Source organism: Meles meles, chromosome 17, assembly GCF_922984935.1.
Source record: "Meles meles chromosome 17, mMelMel3.1 paternal haplotype, whole genome shotgun sequence".
Taxonomy (NCBI): Eukaryota; Metazoa; Chordata; class Mammalia; order Carnivora; family Mustelidae; genus Meles; species Meles meles.
The window spans coordinates 46,788,756-46,809,203 of record NC_060082.1 but is presented as its reverse complement, the minus strand read 5'-3'; the positions used below and the strand labels follow the sequence as shown (position 1 = coordinate 46,809,203).

At 38.6% G+C, this 20,448-nt stretch overlaps 1 protein-coding gene across 1 annotated transcript in view; it reads left to right on the top strand.

Moving 5' to 3' along the window:
• PLA2G4A (phospholipase A2 group IVA) overlaps positions 1-20,448 on the top strand; it is a 171,005-nt gene that overhangs the window by 24,129 nt on the left and 126,428 nt on the right. The window contains exon 3 of the mRNA XM_045983484.1: positions 14,463-14,564. Within this exon, the coding sequence (XP_045839440.1) occupies positions 14,532-14,564 (33 nt within the window). The 5' untranslated portion in view covers positions 14,463-14,531. The remainder of the gene's footprint in view (positions 1-14,462; positions 14,565-20,448) is intronic.

The window sequence follows — 20,448 nt, the reverse complement described above, 5'->3', positions numbered from 1 at the left end:
ATGTTGCCTCTAGGATTAACTGCCATGAGTTATGTTTGTTTAGTATCTATTTACCTTTTAATTTCTGAGCTAACGGACATGGACAGTTAGCTGTCATAAACCTATTTCTTGCTTTTGGCTTTAATGTTGGGGGTGCCTCTATCCAGATCTTGCTGCTGGATACAGTAATAACAGTGGTGGTGAATAGTTAGGAATTAGGTGGTAAGCCCAGTGATCATGAATGGAGTTGCTGGAAACGAGAAAAGGAAATAAAGTTGCTGACTCCAAACTTTGGGCGCCAGCAACACATTTCCTCTAAAATATTTTGAGTACAAGTCTTCTTTTCCAAAATATCAGTTCTGCTTTCTGTTAAAAAAAAAAAAAAAAAAAAAGGGAGAGGGAGTTCATTTCACTTTTGCTTCTCCAGACACTGGAATAGTGCTGGACACACAGGAGTTATGTCTTAAATATTTGTTGATAATAAATGGATAGAGAGAAGTGGTAAGTTACAGCCCTGAGTGGACAAGAGTGTGACACCATTGAAGAAAGGAAAGAGAACAGTGTGGCCATAGGGTAGAAAGAAAAGGGGAGGATAGGGGGATAAGACAGAGGAAGTTGATAGAAATCATCTTGAAGTCATTAGACTACTAATTTCAAACTTCCATTAATGGGTTGTGAAATCAATTTGGTGAGCTGCTACCAGATTTAAACACATGATCTTCATAAATAAAACTTAGAATATAAAGAATAAAACTTAGGATTTATAGTTCTTTGTAAAACTGTCAAATCAAATTTGCTTCCATATTTTATTGATATATGTGTATATATACATTTGTGTATTGTGATATCAAAATGTTTTCCTACTTTGGTTTGCCATAAATAGGTATGAAAGCCACATAATAGGTATGGAATAGATAGAAAGATTTCTAACTTTAGAATAAAGGAATAGGAAACCACTGGAAATATTTTTTTTAGAGGAGTGAGTTTCAAGAGTCCTTTCCAACTCTAGACATTAATTATAGAGAGTGGTATAGCTTTTGCAACATGTGAGCATGAAATACCAGGCCAGGCTGTAGTTACTGCCACCCCTGCATTACCTTATGCTTACTGAAGGCGGAAGTCATGCCTTATTCACCCTTGCATTCTCACGCCTAGCGTAGACTAGGCAGATGATCTCTTGTGTAAAGCTATTGTTTGTGAATTGAAAGCTACACAACTTTCTGTAGAGAAGGTAGACTTTGCCATGTCACTGTCATTAGTACTGCTTTCAACATGCAGATTTTGGTGAGAATAATTACCATGGTCCTGATGACCTTCCAGTGTTCTACGATGGGTAATGTAAGAAGTCTAGAGCACAAATGGTCTGTTTCACTACTTGCTTCCTAGGACAGAGTGTTTTATAGGTCTATGGTAGGTACTTGTTTGTTCTTTGTTGTTTGTTGAACATTGACTCCATCAACATGTTTTAATTTTCAACAATAATTACAAGCAAACAGTACATCTTTCAAAGTAAAGGTATAGTTATTAGTGGTTGGTCTATGTAATCTTGATTTTATAAAGGGAACTTGCAACACAAAAGCAGTACAAATGAGTATTTCTATAAAAAGTCAAGGAACTCACAAAAAAAGGATAGAAAATGTAATCTATACCTAAAATGTGGGGATGGGAGGGAACAAGAATGAGTTCAAACTCAAATGACCATCAACTTAATATAGACTTCTACATGCAAAAGTGGTTACATACAAACCTAATGATAACCATGTATCAAAACCACTAATAAACATGCAAACAATAAAGAGAAAGAAATCTGATATATCAGTAAAGGTAATCAGCAAAAATCAAAGAGAGAAAGAATCAGATAATGTCTTCAGAAACAGCTGCAAAACCTATAATAAAATGGCAATAAATACATATCTGTCAATAATTACTCTGAATGTAAATTGACTAAACACTCCAATTCAAAGACATAAGTTGACAGAGTGGATTAAAAAACAAGGCTTATCCCCAGGGCCAGACGGCTTCCCAGGGGAATTCTACCAAACATTTAAAGAAGAACTAATTCCTTTTCTCCTGAAACTGTTCCAAAAAATAGAAATGGAAGGAAAACTTTCAAACTCATTTTATGAGGCCAGCATCACCTTGATCCCAAAACCAGACAAGGATCCCACCAAAAAAGAGAACTACAGACCAATATCCTTGATGAACACAGACGCAAAAATTCTCGCCAAAATACTAGCCAATAGGATTCAACAGTACATTAAAAGGATTATTCACCACGATCAAGTGGGATTTATTCCAGGGCTGCAGGGTTGGTTCAACATCCACAAATCAATCAATGTGATACAACACATTAATAAAGGAAAGAACAAGAACCATATGATACTCTCAATCGATGCTGAAAAAGCATTTGACAAAGTACAGCATCCCTTCCTGATCAAAACTCTTCAAAGTGTAGGGATAGAGGGCACATACCTCAATATTATCAAAGCCATCTATGAAAAACCCACCGCAAATATCATTCTCAATGGAGAAAAACTGAAAGCTTTTCCGCTAAGGTCAGGAACATGGCAGGGATGTCCATTATCACCACTGCTATTCAACATAGTACTAGAAGTCCTAGCCTCAGCAATCAGACAACAAAAAGAAATTAAAGGCATCCAAATTGGTAAAGAAGAAGTCAAACTATCACTCTTCGCAGATGATATGATACTATATGTGGAAAACCCAAAAGATTCCACTCCAAAACTGCTAGAACTTGTACAGGAATTCATTAAAGTGTCAGGATATAAAATCAATGCACAGAAATCAGTTGCATTTCTGTACACCAACAACAAGACAGAAGAAAGAGAAATTAAGGAGTCAATCCCATTTACAATTGTACCCAAAACTATAAGATACCTAGGAATAAACCTAACCAAAGAGGCTAAGAATCTATACACAGAAAATTATAAAGTACTCATGAAAGAAATTGAGGAAGACACAAAGAAATGGAAAAATGTTCCATCCTCCTGGATTGGAAGAATAAATATTGTGAAAATGTCCATGCTACCTAAGGCAATCTACACATTTAATGCAATCCCTATCAAAATACCATCCATTTTTTTCAAAGAAATGGAACAAATAATCCTCAAGTTTATATGGAACCAGAAAAGACCTCGAATAGCCAAAGGAATATTGAAAAAGAAAGCCAAAGTTGGTGCATCACAATTCCGGACTTCAAGCTCTATTACAAAGCTGTCATCATCAAGACAACATGGTACTGGCACAAGAACAGACACATAGATCAGTGGAACAGAATAGAGAGCCCAGAAATCGACCCTCAACTCTATGGTCAACTAATCTTCGACAAAGCAGGAAAGAATGTCCAGTGGAAAAAAGACAGCCTCTTCAATAAATGGTGCTGGGAAAATTGGACAGCTACATGCAGAAAAATGAAATTGGACCACTTCCTTACACCACACACGAAAATAGACTCCAAATGGATGAAGGACCTCAATGTGAGAAAGGAATCCATCAAAATCCTTGAGGAGAATGCAGGCAGCAACCTCTTCGACCTCAGCCGTAGCAAGATCTTCCTAGCAACAACGGCAAAGGCAAGGGAGCAAGGGCAAAAATGAACTATTGGGATTTCATCAAGATCAAAAGCTTTTGCACAGCAAAGGAAACAGTTAACAAAACCAAAAGACAACTGACAGAATGGGAGAAGATATTTACAAACGACATATCAGATAAAGGACTAGTATCCAAAATCTATAAGGAACTTAGCAAACTCAACACCCAAAGAACAAACAATCCAATCAAGAAATGGGCAGAGGACATGAACAGACATTTCTGCAAAGAAGACATCCAGATGGCCAACAGACACATGAAAAAGTGCTCCACGTCACTCGGCATCAGGGAAATACAAATCAAAACCACAATGAGATATCACCTCACACCAGTCAGAATGGCTAAAATTAACAAGTCAGGAAATGACAGATGCTGGCGAGGACGCGGAGAAAGGGGAACCCTCCTCCACTGTTGGTGGGAATGCAAGCTGGTGCAACCACTCTGGAAAACAGCATGGAGGTTCCTCAAAATGTTGAAAATAGAACTACCCTATGACCCAGCAATTGCACTACTGGGTATTTACCCTAAAGATACAAACATAGTGATCCAAAGGGGCACGTGTACCCGAATGTTTATAGCAGCAATGTCTACAATAGCCAAACTATGGAAAGAACCTAGATGTCCATCAACATATGAATGGATAAAGAAGAAGTGGTATATATACACAATGGAATACTATGCAGCCATCAAAAGAAATGAAATCTTGCCATTTGCGACGACATGGATGGAACTAGAGCATATCATGCTTAGTGAAATAAGTCAATCGGAGAAAGACAACTATCATATGATCTCCCTGATATGAGGACATGGAGAAGCAACATGGGGGGGTAGGGGGATAGGAGAAGAATAAATGAAACAAGATGGGATTGGGAGGGAGACAAACCATAAATGACTCTTAATCTCACAAAACAAACTGGGGGTTGCTGGGGGGAGGTGGGATTGGGAGGGGGAGGGGGCTATGGACATTGGGGAGGGGAGGCGAACCATAAGAGACTATGGACTCTGAAAAACAACCTGAGGGTTTTGAAGGGTCAGGGGTGGGAGGTTGGGGAACAGTTGGTGGGTAATAGGGAGGGCACGTTTTGCATGGAGCACTGGGTGTTGTGCAAAAACAATGAATACTGTTACGCTGAAAAAAATAAATAAAATGGAAAAAAAAACCACAAATACAAAACAAAACAAAAAAAAAAAACAAGGCTTATCTATGTACTGCCTATAAGAGACTCATTTTAGACCTAAAGACACTGCAGATTGAAAGTAAGGGGATGGCGGGGTGCCTGGGTGGCTCAGTGGGTTAAGCCTCTGCCTTCAGCTCAGGTCATAATCTCAGGGTCCTGGGATTGAATCCCTCTTCGGGCTCTCTGCTCAGTGGGGAGTCTGCTTCCCCCTGTCTCTCTGCCTGACTCTCTGCCTACTTGTGATCTCGCTCTCTCTGTTCAATAAATAAATAAAACATTAAAAAAAAAAAAGTAAGGAGATGGAGAAACCTCTATCATGCACGTGGATGTCAAAAGAAACCCCGAGGAGCAATATTTGTTTTGGACATACATAGTAGCAATATTTGTTTTGGACAAAATAGACTTTAAAACAAAGACCGTGATAAGAGACAAAGAAAGACACTATATAATAACAAAGGGGGCAATCCAACAAGAAGATGAAATAACTGTAAATATTTATGCACACAGCATAGAAGTACTCAAACACATAAAATAGTTAATAACAAACCTAAGGGGGTGCCTGGGTGGCTCAGTGGGTTAAGCCTCTGCCTTCAGCTTAGGTCATGGTCTCAGGGTCCTGGGATCGAGCCCCACATCGGGCTCTCTGCTCAGCCGGGAGCCTGCTTCCCCCTCTCTCTCTGCCTGTTTCTCTGCCTACTTGTGATCTCTGTCTGTCAAATAAATAAATAAAATCTTTAAAAAAAAATAACAAACCTAAGGGAACTAATCTGTAATAATACGGTAGTAATAGAGGACTTTAATACCCTACTTACCTCAATAGACAGCTCATCTAAATGGAAAATCAGTAAGGAAACAGTGGCTTTGAATGACACACTGGACCAGATGTATTTCACAGATATTTTCAGAACATTCCGTCCAAAAACAGCAGAATACACATTTTCAGGTTCACACGGAATATTCTCCAGAATAGATCACATATTAGACCCCAAAATCTGCCTCAACAAATTCAATAAGCTCAGAGTCCTACATATATCTTCTCTGACCACAACAGATAAAACTAGAAAACAACCACAAGAAAAAAATCTGAAAAGACCACAGAGACATGGAGGTTAAGTAACATGCTACCAAACAATAAATGGGTCGACCTGGAAATAAAAGAGGAAATTTAAGGGGCGCCTGGGTGGCTCAGTGGGTTAAAGCCTCTGCCTTCAGCTCAGGTCATGATCCCAGGGTCCTGGGATCAAGCCCCTCATCAGGCTGTTTGCTCAGTGGGGAGCCTGCTTCCTCCTCTCTCTCTGCCTGCCTCTCTGCCTACTTGTGATCTCTGTTTGTCAAATAAATAAATAAAATCTTTTAAAAAAATAAATAAATAAAATAAAATAAAGTTCCTAAATGAAGCTCCCCCAAGTTACCCTGATGTAAGCAGGGTGCAGAACCACTGTTAGCCCCTTCGATGTCTAGGAAATGAGAATAATTTTTTAAAAAACTTTAAGTTTCACATTATATTCCACAGAAACATTTAAAAGAACAAAAAAGAGGGGGCGCCTGGGTGGCTCAGTGGGTTAAGCCGCTGCCTTCGGCTCGGGTCATGATCTCAGGGTCCTGGGATCGAGTCCCACATCGGGCTCTCTGCTCAGCGGGGAGCCTGCTTCCCTCTCTCTCTCTCTCTGCCTGCCTCTCTGTCTACTTGTGATCTCTCTCTGTCAAATAAATAAAATCTTAAAAAAAAAATTAAAAAAAGAACAAAAAAGAGGAAATTTAAAAAGTACGTGGAAACAAATGAAAATGAAAACACAATGGTACAAAACGTTTGGGAGGCAGCAAAAGTGGTTGTAAGGCCTGCCTCGGGAAGCAAGAAAAATCTCAAACAACCTAACCTTGCACCTAAAGGAGCTAGAGAAAGAACAACAAACAAAACCTAAAACCAACAGAAGGAAGGACATAATAAAGATTAGAGCAGAAATAAATGATATGGAAACTAAAAAAAAAAAACAATAGAACAGATCAAGGAAACCAGGAGCCGGTTCTCTGAAAAAAATCAATAAAATTGATAAACCTCTAGCCAGACTAGATCAAGGAAAAAAGAAAAAGGAGTCATATAAATAAAATCACAAGAGAAGGGGCGCCTGGGTGGCTCAGTGGGTTAAGCCTCTGCCTTCAGCTCAAGTCATGGTCTCAGGGTCCTGGGATCGAGCCCCACATTGGGCTCTCTGCTCAGCGGGGAGCCTGCTTCCCCTCTCTCTCTCTGCCTGCCTCTCTGCCTACTTGTGATCTCTGTCAAATAAATAAATAAAATTAGAAAAAAAAAATCACAAGAGAAGAGGAATAGCCAACATCACAGAAATATAAACAATTGTAAGAGAATATTATGAAAAACTATGCCAACAAATTGGACAACCTAGAAGAAATGGTAAGTTTCTAGAAATGTATAAATTACCAAAACTTCATGAAACAGGAAGAAATAGAAAGTTTGAAAAGACTGATAACAAGCAAGGAAACTTAATCAGTTATCAAAAAATTCCCAACAGACAGAAGTCCAGAATCAGATGGTTTCACAGGCAAATTTTACTAAAAATTTTACCAAACTTTTATTTATTTTTAAAATTAATTAATTAATTTTAAAATTAACATATAATGTATTTTTATCCCCAGGGGTACAGGTCTGTGACTCGCCAGATTTACACACTTCACAGTACTCACCATAACACATACTCTCCCCAATACCCATAATCCCGCCACTCTCTCCCAACCCCCTTCCCCCCAGCAACCCTCAGTTTGTTTTGTGAGATTAAGAGTCTCTTGTGGTTTGTCTCCCTCCCGATCCCATCTTGTTTCATTTATTCTTTTCCTAGCCCCCAAACCCCCCATGTTGCATCTCCACTTCCTCATATCAGGGAGATCACATGATAGTTGTCTTTCTCCAATTGACTTATTTCGCTCAGCATAATACCCTCTAGTTCCATCCATGTCATTGCAAATGACAAGATTTCATTTCTTTTGATGGCTACATAGTATTCTGTTGTATATATGTATACCACATCTTCTTTATCCATTCATCTGTTGATGGACATCTAGGTTCTTTCCATAGTTTGGCTATTGTGGACATTGCTGCTATAAACATTCAGATGCATTTGCCCCTTCGGATCACTATGTTTGTATCTTTAGGGTAAACACCCAGTAGTGCAATTGCTGGCTTGTAGGGTAGCTCTATTTTTAACTTTTTGAGGAACCTCCATGCTGTTTTCCAGAGTGGTTGCACCAACTTTCATTCCCACCAACAGTGTAGGAGGGTTCCCCTTTCTCCACATCCTCGCCAGCATCTATCATTTCCTGACTTGTTAATTTTAGCCATTCTGACTGGTGTGAGGTTTTACCAAACTTTTAAAGAAGAATTAATACCTGCTGTCCTCAAACTATTCCAGAAAATAGAAGAGGAATGAAAACTTCCAAATTTCTTCTACAAGGCTAATACTATCCTGATACCCAAACTGATAGCTACCACTTTTTAAATCCATGGCAATAACCCTGATGAGCATAAATGCAAAACTCCTCAACAAAATACTAACAAACCAAATCCAGCAATACATTAAAAAAATCATTTAATACATCAAGTGGGGTTCATTCCTGGGTTGCAAGATGGTTCAATATTCTCAAATCAGTCAGTTATTGATCACATTGATAGGAGAAAGGATAAGAACCGTATGATCATTTCAATAGACAAAGAAATGTATTTGACAAAGTCACAACATCTATTCATGATAAAAACCCTCAACAAAGTAAGTTTAGAGGGAGCATAGTTCAGCATATATGAAAAACCCACAGCTGGCATCATCTTTAATGGGGGAAAACTGAGCTTTTTTTTTTTTTTTTTTAAGAGCTTTTCCCCTAAGGTTGGGAACAACATGGGGATGTCCGCTCTTGTCACTTTTATTCAACATAGCTCTGGAAGTCCTAGCCACATCAATGAGATTATAAAAAGAAATGCATCCAGATTAGCAAGGAAGAAGTCAAACTTCACTATTTGCAGATGACATGATGCTTTATACAGAAAACCCAAAGACTCACCAAAAAACTGTTAGAACTGATAAATGAATTCAGTAAAGGTGCAGGATACAAAATCAATGTGTAGAAATCTCTTGCATTTTTATACACCAATAATGAAGCAGCAGAAAGAGAAATCAAGAAATCAATCCCATCTACAATTGTACCAAAACCCATAAGATAGCTAGGAATAAACCTGTCCAAAAGAGTTGAAAGACCTGTACTCTAAAAACTATAAAACACTGATGAAAGAAATGGAAAACAATGCAAAGAAATATAAAGGCATTCAGTGCTCATGGATTAGAACAAATATTGTTAAAATGTGTATACCACCCAAAGCAATCTACACATTTGATGCAATCCTTATCAAAATACCAACAGCATTTTTCACAGAACTACAACAAACAATTCTAAAATGTATGTGGAACTACAAAGACCCCGAATAGTTAAAGCAACTTTGAAAAAGAAAAGAGCTGGGACGCCTGGGTGGCTCAGTGGGTTAAGCCACTGCCTTCAGCTCAGGTCATGATCTCAGGATCCTGGGATCGAGTCCCACATCGGGCTCTCTGCTCAGTGGAGAGCCTGCTTCCCTTCCTCTCTCTCTGCCTGCCTCTCTTGTGATTTCTCTCTGTCAAATAAATAAATAAAATCTTAAAAAAAAAAAAGAAAGAAAAAGAAAAGAGCTGAAGGCATCACAATGCTAAACTTCAAGTTACAGTACGAAGCTGTAGTGACCCAAACAATATGGTACTGGCAGAAGAACAGACACACAGACCAACAGAACAGAATAGAAAACCCACAACTGTCCAGTCAATTAATCCTTGACAAAACAGGAAAGAATATCCCATGGGAAAAGGACAGTCTCTTGAAGAAATGGTGCTGGGAAAACTGGACAGCAACCTACAAAAGAATGAAACTAGAACACCTTCTTACACCATACACAAAAATAAACTCAAAATGGATTAATGTGAGACCGAAAACCATAAAAACCATAAACCATAAAAATCCTAGAGAGAAAAACACAAGCAGAAACCTCTTTGATCTCAGCTATAACAACTTCTTTCTAGATATGTCTCCTGAGTCAAGGGAAACAAAAGCAAAAATAAACTGTTGGGACTACATCAAAATAAAAAGCTTCTGCACAGCTAAGCAAACAACCCATAAACTAAAAGGCAACCCACAGAATGGGAGAAGATATTTGCAAATGATATACCCTATAAAGCTGACATAGTATCCAAAATATAAAAAGAACTTCTCACAGTGCCTGGGTGGCTCAATCAGGGAAGCATCTGACTCTTGATTTTGGCTAAAGTCATAATCTCAGTGTTATGAGATGGAGCCCCACTTTGGGCTCTGCTCAGGGCATGGAGCCTGCTTAAGATTCTCTCCCTGTCCCTCTGCTGCCTCCCTCTCCCCTGCTCCTGCTGCTGCTCCCTCTCCCTCTTTCTCTCTCTAACAAAAGCAAACACACAAACAAAAAAGAACTTCTAAAAATCAACACCCAAAAAGCAAATACTCCAAATTAAAAATGCACAGAAGAAATTAACAGGCATTTCTCCAAAGAAGACATCCAGATGACCAACAGACTCATGAAAAGATACTCTTCATCACTTGCCATCAGGGCAATGCAAGTCAAAACTACAAGGAGATATGATCTCACACCTGTCAAAATGGCTAAGATCAACACCACAAGAAGCAACAGGTGTTGGCAAAAATGTGGAGAAGAAGCAACCCTCTTGCACTGTTCGTGGAATGCACGCTGCGCAGCTACTGTGGAAGACAGTATGGGGTTTCCTCAAAAAGTTACGAATAGAACTACCCTATGATCCATCAATGGCACTACAATGTATTTACCCAAAAGATATGAAAACACCAATTCAGAAGGAGGTATGCACCCCTATGTTTATTGCAATATTATTTACAATAGCCAAGATATGGAAGCCCCCCAAGTGTGCATCGATTGAAGAATCGATAAAGAAGGTGTGGTGTGTGTGTGTGTGTGTGTGTAGATATAGCATATGCATATATATGTGTATATATAGTATATATGTATGCATATATACAATATACGTATACACAATGAAATAATATTCAGCCATAAAAAAAACTAACTCTTGGCATATGCAACAACATGGATGGAACTAGGGGTATGATGCTAAGCAAATAAGGATGTTGGAGAAAGAAAAATACCATATGATTTCAGTCATATGTGGAATTTAAGAAACAAAACAAATGAGTAAAGGGGAGAAAGAGAGACTCGCACACCAAGAAACAGACTCTTTTAACTATAGAGACAAACTGATGGCCACCAGAGGGGAGGTGCGGTGGGGGGAGGGTGAAGTAGGTGATGGGGATTAAGGAGGGCGCTTGTCGTGAGGAGGACCAGGCGATGTGTGGAATTGTTAAATCACTGTAGTGTAAACCTGAAACTAACATGACACTACATCTTAACTAACTGGAATTAAAATGAAACTTAAAATAATGTTTTTAGAGATGGAAGCTTGCATTCATTTACATATGGCTCGTCTTTCCTATGGGGCAGGCACCTTTCACTGTAATCAATTCGTCAGTCCTCACTACAACACTGAAGACAGTACTATTCCCACTTATGGTGGAATACATGGAGTCTTAAAATGTGAAACTGGAGTTTAAATCAAGGTCTTCTGATCCTTTATCCAGTGTCTTTTTTTTTCTTTGTTTTTTTTCATTTGTTTGTTTGTTTTACCAAATTATGCTACTTCAATAAAGAAAATAATCTGATATTCCCTCAGGCGTTGAATCCCCGGTAGTAGTACCCTGGCATTACTCTACAACCGTATGGACTTTTTAGTTTCTAGAAAGGGAACATGTGCTTCTCCGGGATTACCACTGCCGCAGCAACATAAAGGCTTGTGCTCTTGGGCCCAGCAGCTTCACATGGCCTGTCATGTACTTGAAAGAAGAATTCTCTTAAGAAATTGCTTCACTGGGGTGCCTGGGTGGCTCAGTTGTTTAAGTGTCTGCCTTCACTCAAGTCATGATCCCAGGGTCTTGGGATCGAGTCCTTCATGGGGCTCCCTGCTCTGCGAGGAACCTGCTTCTCCCTCTCCCTCTGCCCTGCTCATGCTCTCTCTCTTTCTCTCTCACTCCCTTTCAAATAAGTAAATTAAAGAAAGAAATTTTTTAAAGAAATTGCTTCATTTCTAAGGGCTATTGATATAGAGGAAATATAGATTGTTTCATCTTGATGAAAATGGACAACTTTAGGAGCTTACCAAGTGACTACAATAAACAAATGTTTTATTTAAAAAAAATTTTTCTCCAGTAAAAATAATGATGTGATGAACCAGAACAAAGAAGAAGGGAGAATTTTATTTTATATAATTTTTAAATAGGGGACTGTGAGTGATTTTTATCTTTCTTACAATATTGGTTCATATTTTTCATATTACAAAATGATGAAGCCAGGCTGGTAGAAAATATTTGCAAAAGACACATCCAAAAAAGGACCGTTATCCCAAATATACAAAGAACTCCTAAAGCTTAAGAATAAAAAAAATCAACCTGATTTTTAAAAATGGACAAAAGACCTTAATAGAGACTTCCCCAAAGAGGATATACGGGTGAGAAACAAACATGAAGAGACGCTCGCATCATAGGTCATCATCAGGGAAAAGCAAATGAAAACAATGAGGTAACACTGCACTCCTATTAGAGTGGCCACAACCTAGAACACTGACCATATCCAGTGTGGGTGAATGTGTGAGCCGCAGAAGTATTAAATATTGATAGTGAGAATGCAAAATGGTACAGATACTTTGGAAGATAGTTTGGTGGTTTCTTATCAAACTACACCTATTTTTACTGTGTGATCCGGGATTCATGCCCCTTGATCTTTACCCAAAGGAAATGAAATCGTAAGTCCACACAAAAAGTTGTGTATGGATGTTTATAGCAGCTACATTCCTGGTTGCTAAAATCTGGGAGCATCCAGGACGTCCTTCAGTAGGTGAGCAGATAAACTGTGGTGCATCCAGACCATGTAGAATTTTGTAGGTGTAAAAAGAAAAGAGTTTTCAAGCCATAAAAAGACATGGGAAAGAACTTCCTAAATGCAGCTTACTGGGTGAAAGAAGCCAGTCTGAAAATGGTACATACTACATGATTTCCAACGATGTAATGTTCTGGAAAAGGCAAAACTATGGAAATAGTAGAAAGATAGGTGGTTGCCAGTGGTTGGGAGACAGGGAGGGATGAATAGGCAAAACAAAGAGAATTTTTAAGGTGTGAAAGTAGTCCTACTATACCCTGATAAAGGGTACAGGTCATTATACATTTGTCAAAACCCATAGAACATAGAAAACGAAGAGTGAACCCTAAGGTAGAATATGGTCTCTGGGTGATGATGATGTGTTGATGTAGGTTTATCAGTTCTAACAAATGTCCCATTGTGCTAGGGGATGTGGGTCAGGGGAGAGGCAGAATGCAAGTGTGGGGCAGAGAGTATGTGGGAGAAATCTCTGGACTTCTCAATTTTGCTATGAACTTAAAACTCCTCTAAAAAAAAGAGTCTTGGGGCGCCTGGGTGGCTCAGTGGATTAAGCCGCTGCCTTCGGCTCGGGTCATGGTCTCAGGGTCCTGGGATCGAGCCCCGCATCGGGTTCTCTGCTCTGCAGGGAGCCTGCTTCTTCCTCTCTCTCTGCCTGCCACTCTGCCTACTTGTGATCTCTCTCTCTGTCAAATAAATAAATAAAATCTTTAAAAAAAAAAAAAAAGAGTCTTTTAAAATACATACATACATACATACATACATACATACTATTCTTTTTGCTTAAAAAATGATGAAGGAAATGAGTTTAGTAATTCAAGGATACTTCATGAGATACAATTTGTGTAAAAAAATTCAAATAAAAATTATTTATCATAAGTAATAAAAGTATTTGAGAAGTTCTAAGTTAGACATGACATATAGAATACTGACCTAGAAGTATCTGTTGTTTTATAGTCTCAAGGGGAAAAAAAAAATCTATGATGGAGGATTTGATTTTTTTATTTGATTTTAAATAACATGGAGTAATTATAGAGGAAAGCAAAATATAGAAAGTATTTTTTCACATTTTTCATTTATTTTTATTTAACTGCTTCTAAATTAAGCTGGTATTTTAGAATGAATAAACTTTTTTTTTTTAATAGCCGCACCGAAGTTGAAATTTAACATGAATATATCTTTAAAGGTTTTAACAAATAGCTAAGGTAAAAATGTTCCTTTCTTATCATGGATTTGTGTAACACTAGCCCAGTCGAGAGAATGAACAATGGCGTATGGCTTTTAAATTATAAACAGTACAGCATAATCTTAATTTTTCGTAAGTTCAGTGACCTTCTCATAAGATACTTGGCAAATGCAAAAAAAAAAGAAAAATTCTGGGGTTTCCTAATAATTACCGACAGAATAAATTTGAACAAATAAATATGGAAATTAAACAGTACTATCAAAATATGTTTACCCTTCCCCTAAGTTATACGTGTACACTAGGTCTTATAAACAACTGGAAACTTAGTCTCTCTGGTCCCCTTGGGTGGACTCTGACTTCCGAAGGTTCATGTTCATCATGATTTAAATCTTGGAACTGCATCCAAGAGGAAGCTTAACAATAGTGATTGTTTATTTTGTAGGTTTTAAAGAAGCTAGAGTGCCGAGAAGACCTTTGAAGTGTGAAGAGATTTCCTGTAATTGAAACCAAAATGTCATTTATAGATCCGTATCAGCACATCATAGTAAGTCATTTACTGTTTGTATATCCTTGCTGGGAGGGAGGCCGATATACATCTGTGCATGAGCTTTGCTGGCATTGGCTAATAAAGTACAACTCTAAAGGACAAATCCACAATAGAGGTACTTAGAAGGGGAAAAAAAGTACCAAAGCATGTGTAACAGTACAGAACTTTCACAGAACAGTGAGAAATGTAGTTACCATGTAGCAGTTATCAGTCTGGGTAAGTTCTACCCTTCACAGGCATTGGTGGAGAGGAGACAAAAGAATTCTTGAATTGAAGGCTATTACTTGGGTATGCATTGGCAGGGTAAAGCGTTCTGTAACTTTCCCTTCTGTGTGCTTAAACCGATTCTTCTATAGGTGGTTAGTTTATAGTAAAGAGTAATTTCAAATTTTAGTATGTATTCTTCCAAACTCAGTTGGAAGCATACACCCTCTCTTCTGAGCCAAAAAATACCCCAGGGATTTCTTGCTAAATTCAAGACTTGAGATCCGGTTAGGTTTATATGGACTAGAAGTAGTTTTTATGGACATTAAGGAATAATCCAGAACCTTATTGTTACTTTGAATGAACCACTTGTTCTCTTACCTTACATCCTTCTCTAGCTACCATCCTCTGTCTTTTCCTGCCTGGAGAGCAAGGATTAATGTATCACAAGTGTTTTCTAGTGCCTTCTTCCCCTCTGTTCACAGCTCGAATCATTAAAAACTAGACTCAGCTTTCCCACTTCACAAAAAGCCTCATCAAGAGCCTCTTTTGGTGCTGAATTCAGTGGACTCTTCAATAGCCCCCTCCCCTAACACCCTACCCTGCCTTCGACCACCCCCACTCATTTTTTTCTTAAAACTCTTCTTAATGGTGGGCCTAGGTGGCTCAGTGGGTTAAGCATCTGCCTTTGGCTCAGGTCATGATCCCAGAGTTCTGGGATCGAGTCCCACAACGGGATCCTTGATCAGCAGGGCGTCTACTGCTCCCTCTCCCCACCCACCTCTACTCACGCTCTCTCTCTCGCAAATAAATAAATAAAATCTGAAACAAAAAAAGTCTTCTCAATTTTTTTGTACTACGATTTCAGATTTCTCTTGTTCCATTTCTTACTTTCTTGCAGTTGGTTCCTTCTCAGTTTTCTTTGCAAGCTGCTTTTCCTGTTGGATTCTTGTGTGTTTGTTTTTTTAATCAAGGTATACCATATATAAAATGCATAAATCTTAATTGTTTAGCTTGATGGATATTAACCTATGTATTCTTCTCATGAAACCATCATCCAAATAAAAATACACAGCGTTATGGACATTGGGGAGGGGAAGCGAACCATAAGAGACTATGGACTCTGAAAAACAACCTGAGGGTTTTGAAGGGTCAGGGGTGGGAGGTTGGGGCAACCTGAGGGTTTTGAAGGGTCAGGGGTGGGAGGTTGGGGGAACAGGTGGTGGGTAATGGAGAGGGCACGTTTTGCATGGAGCACTGGGTGTTGTGCAAAAAGAATGAATACTGTTACGCTGAAAAAATAAATAAAATGAGAAAAAAAAAAAAAAAAAAAGAAAATGAAAAAAAAAAAAAAATACACAGCGTTAAAAGTAACACAGAAGAGTTGCTCATGTCCTTTCCAGTCAATAAACTCCACAAAGGTAACCAACATTTGACTTCTATGACTGTAGATAAGTGTTGCCTGCTTTTGACCTTCCTATAGATATCTGCATTCCACATTACATCTGTGCGATTATTCACGTTGTTGTAAAGCTGCAGAATTCCACACTTTTACATTGCCCTGTAGTATTATCTGAGTATACTACAAACTCTTGTGTCCTGGTAACCGCCATCTCCTCACTGAATGGCAGAGGCTCCTCTACTGTGAACCAAGCGCCATCTGTGTGTGGCTTGATCTCTGTGCTGTTCTATTGGCCTGGTAGGCTTTGTTATATAATGCCAGTTGTAGAAATATCTATCTTAATTTCTCTCTCTCTTTTTTAATGGTTTTATTTATTTATTTGTCAGGGGGAGAGAGAGTGAGAGCCCAAGTAGGGGGAGGGGCAGGCAGAAGGATGAAGCAGGCTCTCCGCTGAGCAGGGAGCCCGATGCAGGACTTGACCCCAGGACCTGGGATCATGACTTGAGCCAAAGGCAGACACTTAACCAACTGAGCCACCTAGGCATCCCATCTTAATTTCTGTAGCTTTGAAATATATCTTATATATGGTAGTGTAAAATCCTCCAGCTTTTTCTTCTTCAAGATTGTCTTGGCTATTTTCAGTTCCTCTGCATTTCCATATAAGTTTTGCAATCCGTTTGTCACTTTGCACACACACATAGACCCAAAACTGCTGGAATTTTTATTGGCCCTTAATGATTTTATAGACCAGTGAAGGGAGAGATGCTATGATAATGATATTGAATCTTTTCACCCATTAATAACCCATGAATCTAATCCAAAATTCTTTTAGATTTTTGACTTACACATTCCTGGTATCTGTGAATAATGCCAATTTTACTCTTTTTAAATTTTTAAATGTTTATCTTTTGAGCTTTATTAATTTTACACCATCTACTTTAGGTATAGCACATAGGTTTGGGAATGTCACATTTTCATAATGGCTCAATGAAAAATATGTTCTGACTTTTTCTAACTCAGTCCCTGAACTGAGCTTTGACTCATGGGGTACTGAGACATGTATATATTAATTTTCAAACTGTTGTCTTTGAACTTGATTTCTAATCTAATTCCACTGTGTTCAGAGAACATACTCTTAACATGATTTGTTGTTTGTAAGATGTTTATACATAATTACAGTCTTGCTTATTATCTCTCTTGGCAAATGTTCCATATACAACAATATGTTTCCATTTGCAACTTTTGCTTTATGAATTTTAAAGATATGTTATTAGTGCATATAACTTCTGGATGTATATATTTCTCTGATGTTTTATCATTGTAAGTCCTTTTTTATCTCTTTGTTCTAAATTTTACTTTGTCTTTTACTAATTTGACCTCTTCCAGTTTCTTTAATGTATGCATCCTTTTATGTTCAATTTGTATTTTTCCTTATATTTAAAGTATGGTTTTGGGAAAAGCATATAATCAGGGGCTCTCGGGTGGCTCAGTTGGTTAAGTGTCTGCCTTCAGATCAGGTCATGATCCCAGGGTGCGGGGATCGAGCCCTGCATAGTCTGCTTCTCCTTTTGCCCTTCCCTCTGCTCATGCTTATGCTCTCTCTCTCTCTCAAATAAATAATTTTTAAAAACCTTAAAAAAAATCAGGGTTTAAAATGAGATGTCTTTGTTTTCAGAAACAGTATCCTACTTTCCACAATTGTAGAACAGTTTAAGCAATGAAATAATTATTTTTCATATTAATGAAGTTTCTATATATTATGTGCAGATTAATTCTTTTTCATCCCACCAGTAATTCCTATAACTCAGAGAATTGAATCAAAGTGTTCATTCTTAAAATTTAACATGAAATTTGGCCCTGGGAACTGAAAAGGGAGAAGGAAAATAAAGTTAAGGTCTATCACCCTGGGCTTAAGACAAAGAAACCAACAATAATTCTGAATATTAGCACTTGGACTTTCAGTTCATTACCTCTAAATCTATTTCAATTATTTATTTTTTTCTGAGCACTTATCATTATTTGTTGAATGCCCATTATGTGCCACTCCCTGTGAGTTTTCTTTCTTTTTTTTTTTTAAAGATTTTATTTATTTATTCATCACAGAGAGAGATCACAAGTAGGAAGAGAGGCAGGCAGAGAGAGAGGAGGAAGCAGGCTCCCCGTTGAGCAGAGAGCCCGATATGGGGTTCGATCCCAGGACCCCGAGATCATGACCTGAGCCAAAGGCAGAGGCCTAGCCCACTGAGCCACTCAGGTGCCCCTCCCTGTGAGTTTTCAATAGGCATTGGGGATGCAAAAGTGAGTCACACAAAGTCCCTGAGCTGAGCTTATGCCTAGCAGGAAAACCGTGTATTTACACACTAACCATAATGTTCAGAAAGGGCTCTGATAAGAGACAATGAAGATTACTTTGGGAATATACAACATGAATAATGAATGATAGGAATCCTGACATTCCTAGAGGGAGTGATTTGTAAGCCTGTACCTGAAGGTTTAGCACAAGGGAAGGGAAGGAGAAAATTACTTTTCTGGATTAGAGAAAAGCAAATATAAAGTACTCTGGAGATGAGAAAGTTCCTATAAGAAAATGAAAGAAGTTCAAGGTGGTTGGAGTGTAATACATTTCAAAGAACATGATTATTTCAAATACCCTTCCCTCTCCTACCTAAATCTGAGCAGGTCTTCTTACTGACCACTGTGTGGTCCCCACCTGTCTCCTGTCAGATGACCTTGTGAGTTGGCCTTTTAGTTTCTTCTCTTAACGTGGCAGAGTATATTTAAAAATCAGTCTGCACTCTGGATATTTTAAAACTCTTTCCTGTCACCTTTTCTCGCAAATTTTAACTACAGCTAAATATTAAGGACATATGTATGTCCTATGTAGCATCTTAATATGATGAAGCCCGCAAACCACATATCTGTATCACGGTTTTCATTACCGTTCCCGGCATCAGAGTGGGACATTTATTTGTATTCCGATTTATAGCACCTTTAAATGAGGATTCCTGTGAGCTTTATAGTTTTCTTCTTCTTGTTCTTTCTGTGTATTTGTGGAAAAGACTGCGTGTGTATGTCTGTGTAAATTATTTTAACAGCCGACCACACTGACTGCGCCACAGAGACTTTATGTAAATTATTTTAGTGACAAAATTCCCTGCTCTGGTTTTCACAGAAAGATACTTTTCAAAATATATAAGTGAGCATACTCAACACAGCACAATTTTAGTAAAAAGGAAAGATGGGGAAGGCTAAGTCAGCTAACTTGTAATGAGTGGTACCAGACGGGCCAACACCGTTTTGGCTGCCTCGAGGCAGAGAAGATCGGCCTTATTTCCCCCACACCCGTGATGCAGTGACATGCTGGGGAATCCCGCGGGCTGATACAGCAGTTCACAGCCAGCAAGTTCTCTTGCTTTCCACAGGGCTGGCTTGTAAGACCTGATAGAAAATGGAGCAATATGTATATGGCAGAATTCGGCATCCATGTTCAGAGTCTTTGTGAGGTACTTCCTAACCTGAAGGATGTTTGTGTCTCCAGAATTTACTGAAATTCTTTTGGACCAATTTTACAAGGATAGGTCAAGAATAAATTATTTATAAAAATTTCCATCTTTTTACTCTGAAAATGAGTCACTTCCCTGGAGTAAAAAAGAATTCACACCTCTTCCCACTGCCTGTTAGCAGGGGAGGGCCACTGGGTTCCACAGAACCCAAGGTTGTCTTCACATTAGGCTCAGTCAACCGCATGGGTAAGCCGGCGTGACTGCCTGCTAAAACACAGGGATCTTTGAAAACCATCATTGTGGAGTGACTGGACATTTTGCCAGGAAAGTAGGAAGCTATTATTCTAGATTATTATGGTAACATGGTGGCAGGGGGTAGGGGGTGAGGGGATGGGGCAACACAGGGTAAGGAATCAAAGAGCTGGTATTCTAGGGGTAGTTCCCGTCTTCACTTACGTGCTCCTGAGCACTGAAACTGAGTTTTAGCTGCTCCGTGTGGAAAAACGGCATGAGTGGTTCCTGCTGTGTCTGCTTCCCAAGGCTTTTATAAATAATAAATTGCTATGTGTATAAAAGTATTCTCTAGACACAGTCAGGAAAGGTTCTTCCAGCCAAGGGATATCAGAAGGTGAGACACTGCTACTAGAAATAAAAAGAAAAGAAAAGAAATAAAAAATATTAAGGTGGCAAAATGCCACCTGGCAAAGCCGAGCGCTGTGCAAAACTAACAAGGAGTTTTATGGCAAATAGCACATTTGTTGTTACTGTTGTT